Here is a 15,601-nt window from a genome sequence, read left to right as displayed (position 1 = left end):
ATGTCTGAGTGTGCCTGAGTGAAATCAAAGTGTCGTGGAGGGTCGGAGATGTCCGTTACTATGGCGTACTCCGGCGTTTCAAACCCTGCCTGGTGATCTGCATCTGGTCTGGATCATCGCTCTGGAGGCGGAATGAGAGAAGAACCACCTGGGTAACCCCCGCCTGCCCTCTGCCAAGACCACAGCAGCAACACCAGAAATATTTAAAACCTGTAAATGCATGTGATTTCACGTTATTTATAGTAAATCTTTTGAGATGGCCTATCGAACAGCATTGTAGTGCCTATGTACACTATATACTTCCCATTAGTCTAAACTGCATCTACTTACTCTACATTTACGTTCTGATTGTGTAAACCTGGAAAAACACCCTAACTGGATCTGGATTTTGGCCCCAGACTGCAGCAGAGAGGCCAAACAGCTGTGCAGCTCAGGGCAGCAGGCCACAGCCCTGTATGTTTTCTATCTACAGTGGAATTTATATGAGCCTGAAGTTACAAGCACATGAATGGGCCCCAGTGTGTTCATTCTGTTTTGACGTCACTTCATCAGTGCGGGTGGGACACTCCGTGCCCCAACAAGTATTTCAGAAGAACTTTCTGCCTGCTCAGAAGAATGAAGCAATGTGGTTTTGAACCAATTCTAGATTTGTCAACTTTTGTTGCTACTGTGTTGAGAAATATTGCAAAATGTCCATCTAGATCATCTATAGATCAGTTCAGGTCATGTTCTCTGTGTACAGAACTAAGATACATGACCGGAAATGTTGCTTTCGCAACAATCTGCAGCCATTCTCGCTATTTGAAACGGATGGAAATCTAATTTGCTCCAAATCAATCATAGTTAGAGTCCAATCATAAAGGCCCTGAGGCTATTTAGTGATCTTATATCAAGATATATCTGTTTTCTTGGCTTACGTTACCTATTACATCCCAAAAGCTACATATCCCAAAACATCAGTGGTGCAAAGTAATAACTTACTTGCCATCCAGGAAATACTTGACAATAATAATTGAAAATGAGCATCATTGTGGCAGTAAATTAGTGTAATTTCAACAACTGCAATATACACGGTAACGTGATGAAATGTAAGAATGTGCGTGACCGATTTCCCCTTGTTAGCAGGTAGCATCATGTGAGGCCACCTGTGGTTGATTTGGAAATGAATAACTGTACTGTACGGCGTTCCGAGCGGCCAAGAATGAGGCAAAAGTCGCTGTATAAACAGTCCATTGGAATGAAAACCTACTCACAGCCTTTGTTCACATATATTTTATAACATTTTGAAGTACAGTAAGTACAATTTAGAAATAGAAGCTACAGTTTATAAAACCTTTCCAGCAGAAATCATTGATGGGCCAGCATCAGCCTTATTTTTCTCTAGCAGACAGGTCCATTTTTGCATAAAACAAAAGATAAAAAAAAACAAAAAAGTCGCTACATTGTTTTGTCCTGCGCTACCTTTTAAGTCCCATGAAAGCACCAGCTGTCTGCATCTCTTATCTTTTATAAAATATAAATTATTGAAAAATATTCAAATGTTTGTGAACTAAATACAATAAAAAAATGATCTCATAACAAAAATACAGAGACACTATAAAATGTACAAAAAACAAAACCAAAAAAAAAAAAAAATCCTTCTATATCCATTTTGAGATATGCGTGTATGTTACATACTACTGGTGTTTACACACATTTCCTGACTATGATTCCATAATACATAAGACCTGCAGTAGATCATAATTTGTGACATTCAACAATACAACATTTTAGGTAACAAGGTTTTCTTTAGCACATTAACTTTGAGCGGGGGGAGGCCAGTGACAGTCGTCTTAGTTCTGTTTAAAGCTCTGCAACACAAAACAGTGACAATAGGGGAAAAAAAATAATCGAGAAAAGAAAGAAAAACAGTGTTTCAAAACCTTGACACGAAGCAGAAAACGATGCAAAGGACAGTGCGGCTGTTCGCTCATGAACTTGTTGGATTCGGTATCCGATGGTTTCAACTGCGTCAACCCAGTGAAACCCAACAGGAACACATACAGCATCTCCTCTTCCCACGTCCCGGACCCAAAGCTCATTTCACATAAGATGAAAAGCAAAAGTCGACTCTTTTCAGAGATGCGAGAGAATCTGGCATCAGTGGACGATGCATGCAGCGCAGCGGCCGAAGACCTCACATGAGCTTTGGTTATTATTCCTGCTTTGTCTCTTGCTTATTTGTCTAATCTGGGTCTCTATAAAGCGTTATGAAATGCAATCTGTACAAATAGACATCGTATGAGCTATTTTCATCCATCTGGCTAAAATACAGCCACTGTAAACAATAAGATGATATTCCGCTTTGGCATTTCCCATAAGGCCGGAATGCAGCCATAGTTCCCAGTCTTGAGGAGAAAATGCTGCCAATTAACTGGAACAAGAAAATCTTTACAGTGATTTATGTTCTGGACAAAAGGCCAATGTACGCAACCTGTTCAATTCCTTCAATGCACAATTCCACACATCACCAGCAACTCCACACCTCTCAGATCCACCTTCATTTATCCCGTAACAACTTCCTATTCTTTTTTTTTCCTCAAGTGTCTGTTGCATTTGAATACACTGTACCTTCCTGAGTGGTGCACAGAAGGAGAATTAAATTAAATGGCTTCCTTTAAAAAGAATTTGAAAAATCTGCATAAAACTATCTAAATAATGTTAATACTGCCGGTGGGTAATGCAGAACGGTGCACAAGTTTCAGTCATCATGGGTAGCGAATGTACGTCAAGCAGAAAGCATCAGTTTCTGAAGCAACGGTTTCTTTCAGTTGAATACCCGTCAGACGTTCCTGAAATGAGTAACCTTGTCGCGCGCTGCGCAGCGCTGCGCTGCTGTCGATAGTGTTGTCTGGTAATGAAGCAGCTTATTACTGCCAATGCCTCTTTGGAGAACCTAGCCGCTAACGTCTGCTTCCACTTTAAAACCTTCATTGACAACATAAAAACAGTCATTCCAACATGTGGCTGGCAGCTTTACGCTGGCTCTTCTGAATGTGGATGATATAACACTGGCTCCTCAGACAACTAAATATAAACAGGTATTTGGTCCACGTCTAAAACTCCCTCTTTTTGACAAACGGGAGAGTGATCACATCTGTAAATAAAAGGGAAACAGCCCAGAGTTTGCTCGGATTCTGCCGTCCTCTTTCTCTCAGCCTGAACATTCTGCCCACTATCTGTTCACACTCACGGTGAAATGAATCTCTGATTAGTCTCAGTCTTTCCGTCTTGGTCCTCATGGTCTTCCCATCGTGCTACTTGGGCAAAACATTGGACTCTACCTGATTTGCTTTGAGCTGCTGCATAATACCAGCACAGATCAGGCACGCACGCACGCACGCGTCTGGGACTTTAAAAAACAACCAAAAATAAACCCCATTGGTCTGAGAGATGGATGCTTGATGTTGACAAAGACCATAAACTGACCATAAATTTAAAAAACAAAAAAAACCAAACATTTTGGTCCCCCCCAAAAAGTTTGCCGTTTCTTACAATTAAGACCACATTCCTCGCCAAAGTCCGCATGGCTCCCGAACGTTCGCGTTCGTTCTTGTGCTTTCACTCGTCCGTGTCTGGCTTCACATCCAACATTGCGTGGAGCTCTTCGGGCGTGTACCCAAGCAGGCTTTTTAAGTCACAGACAAAGCGGTAGACGTAGCGTTTCCCCGACGTCTTGTGGATGATATTTTTGTCATAATAATAGCGAAGGCCGCGGCTCAGCTTCTCATAGTTCATCTTGGGCTTGTTTTTTCTCTTTCCCCACCTCCGAGCAACCTGAAAACATAATTAACACTTGTGTCACGATGAGCCATGCATTAAAAATAACCCCTCACTTTATACCTGCTTATGCTACTTTATTTTAGGTCATCTCAACAAATGTGAAAAAAATGTGTCAACCTTTTAAAAAAAAAACAGCCCAGAGGAAGGAATGTCCATGTTTTTAAGACAGTTAGAAGATGTCTTGTTCATCTGGCTAACTAATCAGGACCTCCCAGCACGTGCAACAGTGACCGGCAGGGTTGCGACCTCTCACCTCATCAGGGTCAGAGAGCTTGAATTCCCAGCCGTCGCCTGTCCAGCTGATGAAGGACTGGCAAGACTTGTCGGTCAGGAGCTCCAGGAGGAACTGCCACAGCTGGATTGGGCCACTGCCTGCAGAACAGAAGGCAGATATTTCGAAATTAATTTGATTTACACATTGTTAGACAGAACAATTGCACTTTTTTATGCACACATTGACCAAACAACAGTGAGAGAAATCATAGATCCTTGCAAGGGTAAATAATCTTGAACATTTCTGGCACATCAGCCTTCTAATCTGGGTCAGGCTTGAAGTCCAGCAGTGGAACCAAACGTCCTCTAAATACAACGGTTCCATTCATCACGCCTTTCCTTGTCTGCCAGTTGGAGTATGTGAATTTCTACTGTGTCCGTATGCGTTCCAGACTGATGAAATCACCAGTTTAAAAAAGGAAGGCTGCTTTTATACTTGTACAAAACATCCTAAGTCCTGGAGTATAGACTATATGATACATTGGGCAGAAAAAGGAAGCAGTGGTCATCGGTAATAGCATGGTTTATGCTTGTTGAATAATAAATCAGTCTACTATAAACGGAACTGCAGTGATATTAAAGGAAACTTGCATATCATTTGGAGAAAAGTAGAACAAAATGACGGCTGTGTGCAATTGTTTCAGAGTGCTTTTCGGTGCAGCGTTCTTTGATCTTGTGGGTTTTTTTCAGCATTCGTAACACCCACTGTTGAGGCTTGCATGCAGATGTCACACCTGCCTGTGCAGCACAACCGCCGAAACAAAACTGAAGCTAAGCAAAAAGTCACCCCTCTCCAGAGCCCCAGAAAACCAAGCGTACTCTTTTACAACGCAAACAGGCCTGTGGGTTTGAAACGGCACTCGTTCACTCGGGTTGCTCCTGTTTTGATCGCAGAAGTTTGCAACAGCCACCCAGACTTTGGTTAAAAAAACTGAAAAAGCAACACTTGCACCTTATCAGGCTGACAGCTTTGACTCATTGCAAATGTCTGCTACAGTAACAGCCCACATAAGGGTGGACATTTACCAGCACCCCTCTGCCAGAGTGTAGGTGACCCTAAAAATCTAAAATTATCGGCATGTCAAGATAGGATAGTAAAATATGCTAAAAAGAGCGACGGCAGCATCTGGATACTGTACCAGAAAAGTCACAAAAATTTGATTTCTTTCTTTTTATTTCTCTCTTTTGTACATTCACATGTGGACAAGCACATGTAAGTAGTAGCAAACTCCTTCTGCTTGACATTTTCAATATGGCTGAAACTGAATAAAGCAGTCTGAATGTCATATGTATATTTCCACAAGCTTAGGTTTATGTTACCTGTTGGTGTAACTCTTTAGCCTAAGGATTTTCATACCATATTATATCATGCTAGCCCCATTTTATGGCCAACCTGAACTTCTGTTTGTATGTAAACCTGTTTTTACCACACGCTTTAATGGCTACTTGCAGCCTTTTTACACAGTAGCTCAAGTGATGCGCGGAGGATCATGAATGAACATCTTATTGTTCCCTCTGCAGCACATAAACCCATGTGAACCAGCCGCCACACATATGACCAGTAGAAGGTCGACAACGTGCACTCTGTAGAATGCAGTGACAAGGAGACATTTTCTTGATTACTTCCTATTTTTGAGGCCAATCTAAGAATGTTGTGATTTTCCTCCACGATAGCGGAAAAATCCCCAAACACGTTGGTATTAAGACACTGTTGCGCTATTGCAACATAAGCCTGTGCGCGTTACTGCAATGACCTATTACCCGTTCCTAGATGTGTGATTGAAAGTGCTCATAAAAACACACGTTATTTTATCACCTCCCCATTCTGATCTGCATTGCTGAGTTCATGTAAAGATGGCACATTTGATTTCCAATATAATGGGAAAAGGTGGTGCTTTCAGTGCTCAGACATGCACAAAAGCATTCCAAGAGCATAAACACACATAACAATTCCCATAAAGCTGAATAGAACTTCTAAATGTGAAGTTTTTAGTAACAAGGTCATGATTTATGGACTGAATGTAGAATTTACAACACATCTGTCCACCAAAACTAAAAAACAAATGCTACAGGAGGGAAAAAGGAGTGTTTAACTTGTGAACTGGGGTGAAAAGTAGCAAAAGATGCATTATTAAGAAGTAGTTCATAGAAAAAATAACATTTTCTATATCACTCAGTTTGAGTATTTATAGAAGCAGTAGCTGTGGTTTACTCCCCGTCTCTAAACAGCATTTGTATATTCTTAGCGGCAGCATTCAGGCGTTGCTTTGACGAGCATACAGTTATCTCCACATCTTATAGAGTCTGGAACACGTAGAAACCAGCCCGTGGATGACGTTGTATGAAGGTGCCTCAAAGATGGAGAGATAATTTTACCCGCGTATGCAAGGGCAAGCACAATTTTTACATTTCGGCACCGTTGCCAAGACGACGCAGGGGGAAAAAAAAGGACAGGTTGAGATGTGGTCTGCAGATAAGAAGTAGTTGAGAAGTGAAGACAACAAAAGAATCCAAGACAGAAAAGAAGAAGAGTGAATAAGAGACTCTTCTTTGCCCACAACTAGAGCGTGCCAAGCTGAACTTTTAGAATTCACACATACACACACACACAGAGAAAAACAAATGCTGCTTTTAAAATTCATATCATATTATATAATATCATAAATCTTGTACCTGTGTATCCTGCAAGTGCCGCTGCCGGAATGACGGGTTTGTCCTTGCTGAGGTCCGAGCGCTCCCTCACGTAGTCTTTGAACGTGCCCTTAGGCTTGTGGCCGTGCAAGGCGGTGGGATAGTCTTCCGAGTCGAAGCTGTCGTAGGAAGGTACCCGCTGCAGGCTGCTGAAAGATGACTGACTACTCCAGGACTGGGTCAGCCGCTCGCAGCTCTCAAAGCTCTCGATGCTCTCGAAGGAATCCTGGCCACCAAGCTTGCCTGGAGGAAGAGGGCTCGTGTTATTTTAAGTCATTTTATACTTTACATTAGTCTCCCACCACTCGTAACTTTGTAGCAGTGCTCTAACCAATGTGACAACAACAACATAGTAGCAAAAAAAAACTATGTGTCTTGCCAAGAGGCTACAGGTCCAAATATGCTAGTTTTATTTTCGATCTTAGCAAAGGATAAAGGAGTTTCATTTTATGGTGAGTTAATATCAAATGACAGACAAGGAATAACACAGAAATCTGTTAAAATGGATCCATGTGTGGCCATCAGTGGTGCTGAGAAAACACTTTCCCACGTTTACAGACACCCGGTGCTCAAAAGCCTGGTGTGCTTCATGCACGGGGATTGGCCCAGATACCTTGCAGGAAACCGTGAGAAGAAAATCCAGACTTTATGGCTAAAATATGTAAACCATGTTACTAATTCCTCTGTAAACTATCAGCGGGAGAGGAAACACGGTGGAGCAGTCAGAAACGCAAACAGCTTCTTGAGAAAAGCCCACGCTTGTAATTCGGCACGACACATTTATCTCGAAAGCAAAGGAGAGGAGAGCGAGAGAGGCAGAGAGAGCAAGAAAGGGTTAATCACTTACATAAAGGTTAGACAACAAGAGAAGACGTTGCGGCTTGGTTTGTGTATCACTGACAAAAACAAGTTTGCTTTTTTTTCCCCCCCAGTTTGGTATCGAGTGCAAGAGACAGGTGCAAACCACAAACCATCTAGAAGGGCTGCTTTTTGTCTTTTAATTTATGAACATTGATCTGGCAAGATAAATTTTGGTGGCTTTGGCACGCAAGCCTACAGGCAAATATTCTCACGCAAAAATATTAGGACAAGTACTGAAGTCCCATTCTTCACCGCAGTCCTCAGGGTTATTTTTACCCCTCACCTCTGAGACGCCCGACACACATATTATCAGGGGACACCACTTCTTGCTTGACGGAGAAGTAGTCCCCCTGCAGTGGGTTGAGGGGCGTGTCCCGCAGGATGACAGCAGGGTACTCGCTCTCGGTCTTCAGCGTTAGCAGCTCCTCTGAGCTGATGGGATGAAGCGTCTGGTAAGACTCTGTGATGAAGCCAGGTTCAGAGTACTCAGATGGGGGGACGCACTGAGCATGCTCCACACCGTAGCCTAAAAGGTGGAAAAAAAAGGAGGAATGCAAATGAGATGAGAGGAAATAATGATGATTTCCATTCACATTCTAAGCAGGATGGACAATGTAAATATTAAGGGCTTACTGAAAAAGTAGTCTGAGGTATAGCGTGATTCCTGGAAGTTGGAGGTCAGTCCATTGATGGGGTAATGCTTTGTATCCTCTTCATGAAAAATAAATAGAGAGTGAGCATCAGTGACCCTGCCATTGATTTCATGTATCGTGTAATTGCATCCAGCATTATCAAAAATTAATGAAGCCTGGCTGAATTGCGACTTCCTGCTCGGCTCCAATTACAAGGGAAAATGCCAACAGAACAGAGTGCAGAGCTGATATCACTATTTCTTAACTGTGGTGGTACGCGAGATAAAATGCCTGCGGCCTCAATAGGTGCGAGTGCATCGACACATTATGCTAACCTAAGAAAGAAAGGCGCTTACCTTTCTGAAGCATCTCTAAGTGTTCCCAAAGGATGTCTCCCACAAAGTCAGGTGCCAGGTCCAGGAAGCGATCCTTCCCCATGGCACAGAGGAGAGCTCCATTCATGCAAAATTTGTCAAAGTCGACATTTTTCAAACTGAACTCGTTCACTGTCCATGTTAGCCACTCGGCCACGTGGGTTTCAGTCCACTGCCTGGGATCTGAGGAGATCAAGCATGAGTGCGATCACATATACGTTCAAGATATACAATTAGAATCATTAACGCTACTCTTGTGTACCATTATGAGCCCTGTTAAAATGCTCAAGTGAAGCAAAACTTCATTCGGTTTGCTATTGAAACTTGTCCATCGTGAACACATTATTGGACAGGATGGACGGAAACAGCATTGGGAATAACAAACCCTTGTTTGTAGATGCAGGACAACACAACCAAAGAGTCTGATGGTTTGAAACAGCATGAAGTGCCTCTGACTCATTGTTTTACTGCACGTCTGTCTGGGAGTCTACATTCCTGAAGTGTTGCAGCCGGTCTGTCGGTCAGTCAGTCATTCAGTCAGTCAGTCAGTGTGTCTGGAGCCAAATGTGTTTAATGCAGCTGAAGGTGTGGAAGCTTCCCGACGTGAGAGAAGCTTTCTGATAAAAAGGTCTGACTCAACAAGCACAATGATGTGATGAACAGAGCTTTTACTGGATGTGGATTTAACTCAAAAAAAGGAGCTTAAGGCACCAGCAGTTACATTTCTTACCTTTGGGAATGCCCAACCGCTGCTGTTCCTTTGTGAAGCCACTGAAGGTTGCTTTCAGAGCTTGGGACATCATCTCTTTACTTCCTGGTGTAAGGAGGGGGACATCTCCACACTCAGGGTCTGTGAATCACAAACAGCAAACGCTGTAAAATCTTTACAACGGGAATATAATAATTCCAATGTGTTGCTTTGGTTATTGCCCACGATTATGGACTGGAGAACCTTGCGTACGTGCTTCACTTCACACACATCAACAACATCAATGTAGAGGTATCCAACCGTGGCCAACAATTACAGTTACAACCTGTCTAGATATAAACTGTCTCTGTATCTAAATTAATCCTAGTTAGCTCCCAAACTGTGTGATGTGACCCGTTTGCAAGGTGTTGGCCATTCTGGTGCAGTGATGCAGTTGTATAAGCCAGCAGAAGGACAGTATTTATAAAGAAAGGTTTATGCCGCATGGTGTGTTTAGGAAACTATACATGCACTCCTTTAGTCTCTCAGCCACAGTCGCAACATAAATCCAACTCATCTGGTCCTTTGTGTGTACATAAACACACAACTTTGTTTGCAAAGACTACAAACACGAACATTTCTTCCACCAGCACATTCTGGGTGGGATAGCAGTGCCTGGTGCCCATCCGTGACACTGCGACCCCATGCTAGCCCTTCTACAATGTCCCCCTTAAACAGTGGGCCCACTGTCACCAGACCAAGCATGGGGTCAGTCTCTCTGAGGGGTTAAAGGTCGAGAGATGGGGTGATGATGTCACCTTGGCTACTGACGGGTAGCTAAGAAAGTCGGGGGTGGGACGTCTTAAGGGTCTCAGCCACACACTAGACTTACTGTTCTCCGTTCACAGCCAGTGGCCAGCCAGTGGGGAACAGAGCTCTCTTTGATGGGTTTAAATAGTGCCTGATGTCCTGGACTCATCTAATTAGATTGGCCAGGCTGCACAAGTATGGACGGATGGGTTGGAAGCGAGGGTGATGACAAGGCGATCAGAGGAAAGACCCCAGGCCACTAGAGTAGTCTGCTAAATAGCAGTCTGCTGGCGTTGCAGCCAATATCTTGTAAAATGACACAAAAATGTCCCAACATCTCTAATTAGCTGGCCTGCTTTCAGTGCATGATTAGCAAAAACGCCCAATCAATTTCTACAGCAACTGTGGACCAAATCGCGACCTCTTGCTGCGGCAACGCTATTTTCTCTGATAAACCTGCTCGGAAGGAAGGGAAAAAAAGATATGTGCTTAAACAATATATTATCCTTGCAGAGTTCCAATAACTAAAACTGCTACGAAAATTAACACAGGTCATAAAAGATTTTAAAGGAAAACTATTGCTGCAGGGGAAAAAAGTTGCACCAGTTGCCTCACCCAGATGTTTTGGCCTCTCCACAGGGGCAACATACACTCCATGCTTGTTTTTAACCACTTACTGACGTCTTGACCTCATCTGGAATGCTCAGCAGCTGTCTTTCCTTTGCAAGTGTAACCAGTGTCTGTCTGGCTGATTGAAAAATTAGGTCTCCCACTTTCTTTTCGCTCCATTTGGGTCCATTTTTTGGCTTTTCCTTTCCTCCCTCTCTATTTTCCTCTATTTCTAAAGACAAAGACCCTCAACAGGACAAACAGGAGCTCTGTTTAATTCAATTGGGTCTGTGATAATACTTTGTTCTGCAGTGGAGAATAAACAAAGACCTTTGTTCACGTCAGACAAAAAGGAAGGCAGAAGATTGGAATAAAGATGTCATGACAGTCGCGTCGTTTATGACGGTCGACATCAGACGGTTTCATTGAGAAAGTACGAACCGGGACATCGTTGTGCAAGTTAACGGAGATTCAGCGGTGCCTGGTCTCGGCTTGATCTCCGAGTAAAAAGGAACATGTTGCAAACGGCTGCAAACTGAGATGGGAGATGAGGCTCAGACAGTCGCCGCTTTGATGTGAAGGCAAGAGGAAAAATGTGGCAGTACATTTAAGCAGGGTTGAGGGGAGCCTGTCTGCACTTTCAAACCATTTATGCCCCTCCCTCTCCATTGCTTTTATCAAGTCGCCTCTGCCCACGCAGACTTGAACCCACTTAAGCACTAAATCCTCCATCAAAGACACACAACACAAGTGAGCATGAGCATTACCATTAGGCACTTAAAAGAGACAAGTACGTCAAGCACGCTGGAGTGGTTTAAAATGTCATCTGCAATTTGTGTGATTTTTCATTCATTTTAAAATCTGTAAAATAACTTTTCCTTACTAAGAGCAAATTAAAATACCACCTAAGAATGGGACAAAATGCCAGATTTTCCTTTTTAAAATGTATTTTGCGTGACCAATACAGACTGCAGAGAAGAAAGGCAAATTAATGTACCACGCAACAGGGAAAAGCTTTTCTCACATTTTTGCAAATGGTGTTCTTTAAGAAAACTTTAGAATTGGCTTTTAAAATGTTTTGTAGCACGCAGCACGACTGCATGGGAGTGACGTGGATCCCAGTAAAGTTATCTGTGGCACAGTTAATGTAGCAGCCTGCGCCCATTAGCGAGAGGAGAGGCTGCAGCTAAACAAGCTCAAGTAAGTAATGAAATTCTGATAGGATTTCAATGCCTGTGAATCCCATTAGACACACAATGGTCAGGACAAACAGAGAGTTAGAGCATCCACGAATTATCACTTTCCACATCGGACAGTGTGGATTAGTGTGTAAAATGAGTGCCACCCTCTTAACCCAGGAAGTGTGAGAGAGGAAAGTGGATTCTTTTCACTTAGTAAACTTTAAAAACGACCTTGAGAATCTCGAGTGGAAACAACCCAAAGACATTTTCCATACATGTAGAGGCCATAAGAAATTCTGATGGAGTAAGGCCTCTCTTTACTCTGAATGTACAGTAATAGGATATTGATTAACCGCTCCCCTATTAGTCCAGTTCTGAGTAATGGACAGCAGTATGACGATATTTCCCCAAGGGATATGACTGACGGCCCGTATACGCATTAGCCAGCGGGTGCGCTAAAGCAGCAGCACATATAAATACACATATACGCGTAAACTGAATTAATACGGCTCTTTGTGGCCGCTGAAGCGTGGGCATGAAATTGGGATTTCTGTGACTGGGTCTAAAGTCTGTGGCGCTGGATCAGGCATGGCCAGCCTGGGCAGGGCTGGGAAAGATAGCGGCTGAGTGCTGGGGGTTATAAGTCACTCGCCTGTAACATGAGCCCATCACAGGATAAGTGGGGTGGGCACAGCAGAGAGAGTGGGAAAGAGTGAGAGATGAATGAATGGGAGGGCTCATACCGCTCCCTTCCCTTCTCTCCATTTCTAGAGTGACATCACCGCGGGATCGCTGCCATCTCTCAGCCTCTGGCGGAGAGTCGGCTCATTCATAAATCCTGGGCTGCTGCAATGATGCAACGATTCACACAGAGCAGGCCACCAGACCAAAAAATAAAGGACAGTATGCTTCCAAACAACACAGCTATAAATAGCCCTTTAGAGTTTTAGTCAGAGCCAGGGTGGTCTCAACAATACCCCTATCATGGGTTCCTGTCTCTGTTGCCAGCATTTCTGACCCCATCTACTTCATTTCTCCAAGATACAAGGTTATTTAAACCGCATTCATTCCACATCTGTAATCATCGGGAAGTTGACATTTTTTACGAACAATTTTTACGAACAATGAACCATTTCTGCACAAACGTTTGGGAGTTCTGGAAAGAAAAAGAGAAAGAAAGGCAGGCAGCGATGTGCGCCCTCTTGCTACTGAATGTACCTGTTTCTTTGGGGGGTTGTTTTTTTTCGAGAGCCAAAGAGTCAATTTCCTGTGGCTAAGTTGCCATCCCTAGGGAAGTGAGTGATGGGTTCAGTTGAGGGTCAAATAATTTCCAACTTGTCGCCGAGGTCTTACAACCTTCCTAAATAACCCCACAAGTCAACAGGTACATATCAGCAGACTCGCAAAAAAGGGTATACAGACATATAATTGTCTCTTTGAGGCCAGCTAGAGCGCCCGCAGCAGAGCAGAGGTGACGCCGGTATGTGAGAGGCTCTTTGATGGAGATCTATATCTGGACCCCTGGTTGGAGAACACAGGGTCATAAAACTGACTTCCATGAAGGGGGCAATTGAGAACCACAGGGCGATACAACCACGCTGTAGTGGGGCAACAGGAGCAGGGTGAGGTGGCGGCTGGGATGTGAGAGGGCGGCTCGTTCAACCGTGGCAATTTAGACTTTTCATTTCAGTGACAACCAGGAACAGACATGGCGTCTTCTCTCATGTCAAAGGGGTGTTAAACTTAAATCCTGCCATTGCGGATGATGCTGACACATAGGATCTATTCTTAGGTTGGCACGACTGGCTGCTGGCTGCACCGCTGAAGAACAAGCCCGAGGCGGCTAAAAAAAAAAACAGCTGTGCAGGATGAGGCCTGCTGCTGACATCTGTCTTTGGCCATGAAACAAGAGTGGTCCAGGATGATCACAGCACAGACATACTGGCTACTGAAGCTGACTGTAAGTGAGACTAATACCCCATAGCTGCCTTTCTTACTTTCCACTTCCTCCATCAAAGAAATCACATTAGCTTATGATGTAAAAGTGCATCAGGACTAAGGTCTCACCACTTGATATGGCATTACCTCTGCAATCGGACGCACAGCTGCAAAACATCGATTCTCAAAGCTGAAGAGAAGCTATTTGAACAGTTTTGCTCTGCTTATTTTTTTTTTTAAACGTCAGCAGCCAAATTTTCCAGCATGTCTGCATGCAAAATTGTAAATGTACCGGTAACTTTTTTTTTTCATAAACTCGAAGAAACAACATAGGTTGTGACTTTTATTCTGAACATGTTGAACTGATGGGAGAATCGGTGTAAACTAGATGGGATTCTTTTAGGTTTCCTGTCTTCGGATAGAAAAAAAAATCTACCGAACCTCCCACAAATTCTCCATTAGGTTGAAACTGAGTCAAAAAGATCAACTCCCCATCATGTCTGCAGGTGGAAACTATGATAGAAGCACTACATGTCCAATAGTATCAGACTGACATGTTATGTCTCTGACGACAACAGTGGCAGAGAAATGAGAACTTCAGGATGTGCAGGTGTTGTTAGCATGGCTGCGTCCAGGCTGGCAGGCCAGCATTGCTGTAAACAGACAGAGGATGCTCTGGGGGGGACTGTTTAGGCATTTAACCAAACACACAACATATCTGACAAACTGTTTAATCTTAGTGTTCTATTTTTTCCACCAAACAGTGCTTGTCCCATTTTTTAGTCCAAACTGATACATTCCACAACCCTATTTATGATGCCAGCATGGGACCCTACAGGAAAACAGTCACACATGGAAAATGTAGCAGCGATTTGTCAAATGACCGGCATTCTTGATGCATGCGCGGGTTATTAGTGATGCAAACGCTGTCTTCAATTATATTACATGCACAAATGGGCGTGCATCATGTTTGAAGTCCATTTATAGTCTACAGATGGATACTTGATGAATAAATTTGCCCCAGACCACAGTGTTTTCATGTTGCGTGCCTGGCATTCCACCTCCGTTTTACAATGACTAAAGTGCTTCTCACATCTTTCTTGTTTTCCTCTAATGTGACCAAAAAATGACTTGTGGTTCCAGCGTCTGAATGGTTTCGGCTTCAGACGATGAACGATGCCCTTCTATTTAAAGCACTCTGGAGACTCCATGGCTGATAACAGTGCTGAAATATCAAAAACCCTGGCTACGCCTCTCTTTATCTCGTGTATGGTATGCTGCGGGGGTTTTTAACGATGATGTGAATCACCTCCGTTTGACTGATTTTGCTGATGGTAACCAAAATTTGATAACTGGGAAGCGTTGCGCAATAGGAGATTAAGTGATTTCACTTGCACACCGCTGCCGATGTAAAAAGTCACGCTTCTCCGTGCATTCCTCCATTTAAGACACGCACAGTGACTCACTGGTTTTAAAATGACTGGACATGAGGGGATATCTTCCTGCTTCATTTGCCAATGTGACTGGACATGACGACAGCACTGACCATATCTTGTAAAATTCCTGCTCGGTGACTCAGTTGTGACACAGCTGGTTTAAACCAGGCAAAAAGAAAACAATAAAAGGAACAGTTTCTTGATAGAATTTGGCACCTATATAAAACAGACTGAGCTTATTTCCAGCTTAACTTCAACCTCTTCCAAGGCTCCTGACACGCATGTG

General features: G+C 43.4%; 1 protein-coding gene across 2 annotated transcripts in view; it reads right to left on the bottom strand.

Moving 5' to 3' along the window:
* Nucleotides 1-1,256: 1,256 nt before the first annotated feature.
* ets1 (v-ets avian erythroblastosis virus E26 oncogene homolog 1) overlaps nucleotides 1,257-15,601 on the bottom strand; it is a 30,662-nt gene continuing 16,317 nt past the window's right edge. For both annotated transcript variants that reach the window (XM_011608226.2, XM_003968268.3), the window contains 7 exons: nucleotides 9,384-9,503; nucleotides 8,636-8,836; nucleotides 8,281-8,358; nucleotides 7,931-8,173; nucleotides 6,769-7,029; nucleotides 4,076-4,194; nucleotides 1,257-3,816 (listed from right to left, as the gene is read on the bottom strand). In XM_011608226.2, coding sequence (XP_011606528.1) covers nucleotides 3,601-3,816; nucleotides 4,076-4,194; nucleotides 6,769-7,029; nucleotides 7,931-8,173; nucleotides 8,281-8,358; nucleotides 8,636-8,836; nucleotides 9,384-9,503 — 1,238 coding nt within the window. In that variant the 3' untranslated portion in view covers nucleotides 1,257-3,600. The remainder of the gene's footprint in view (nucleotides 3,817-4,075; nucleotides 4,195-6,768; nucleotides 7,030-7,930; nucleotides 8,174-8,280; nucleotides 8,359-8,635; nucleotides 8,837-9,383; nucleotides 9,504-15,601) is intronic.

The sequence above is a fragment of the Takifugu rubripes genome, chromosome 11 (genome assembly GCF_901000725.2).
Source record: "Takifugu rubripes chromosome 11, fTakRub1.2, whole genome shotgun sequence".
Taxonomy (NCBI): Eukaryota; Metazoa; Chordata; class Actinopteri; order Tetraodontiformes; family Tetraodontidae; genus Takifugu; species Takifugu rubripes.
Note: the sequence above shows the minus strand (reverse complement) of the source record. Positions and strands in the feature narration are given on the sequence as shown.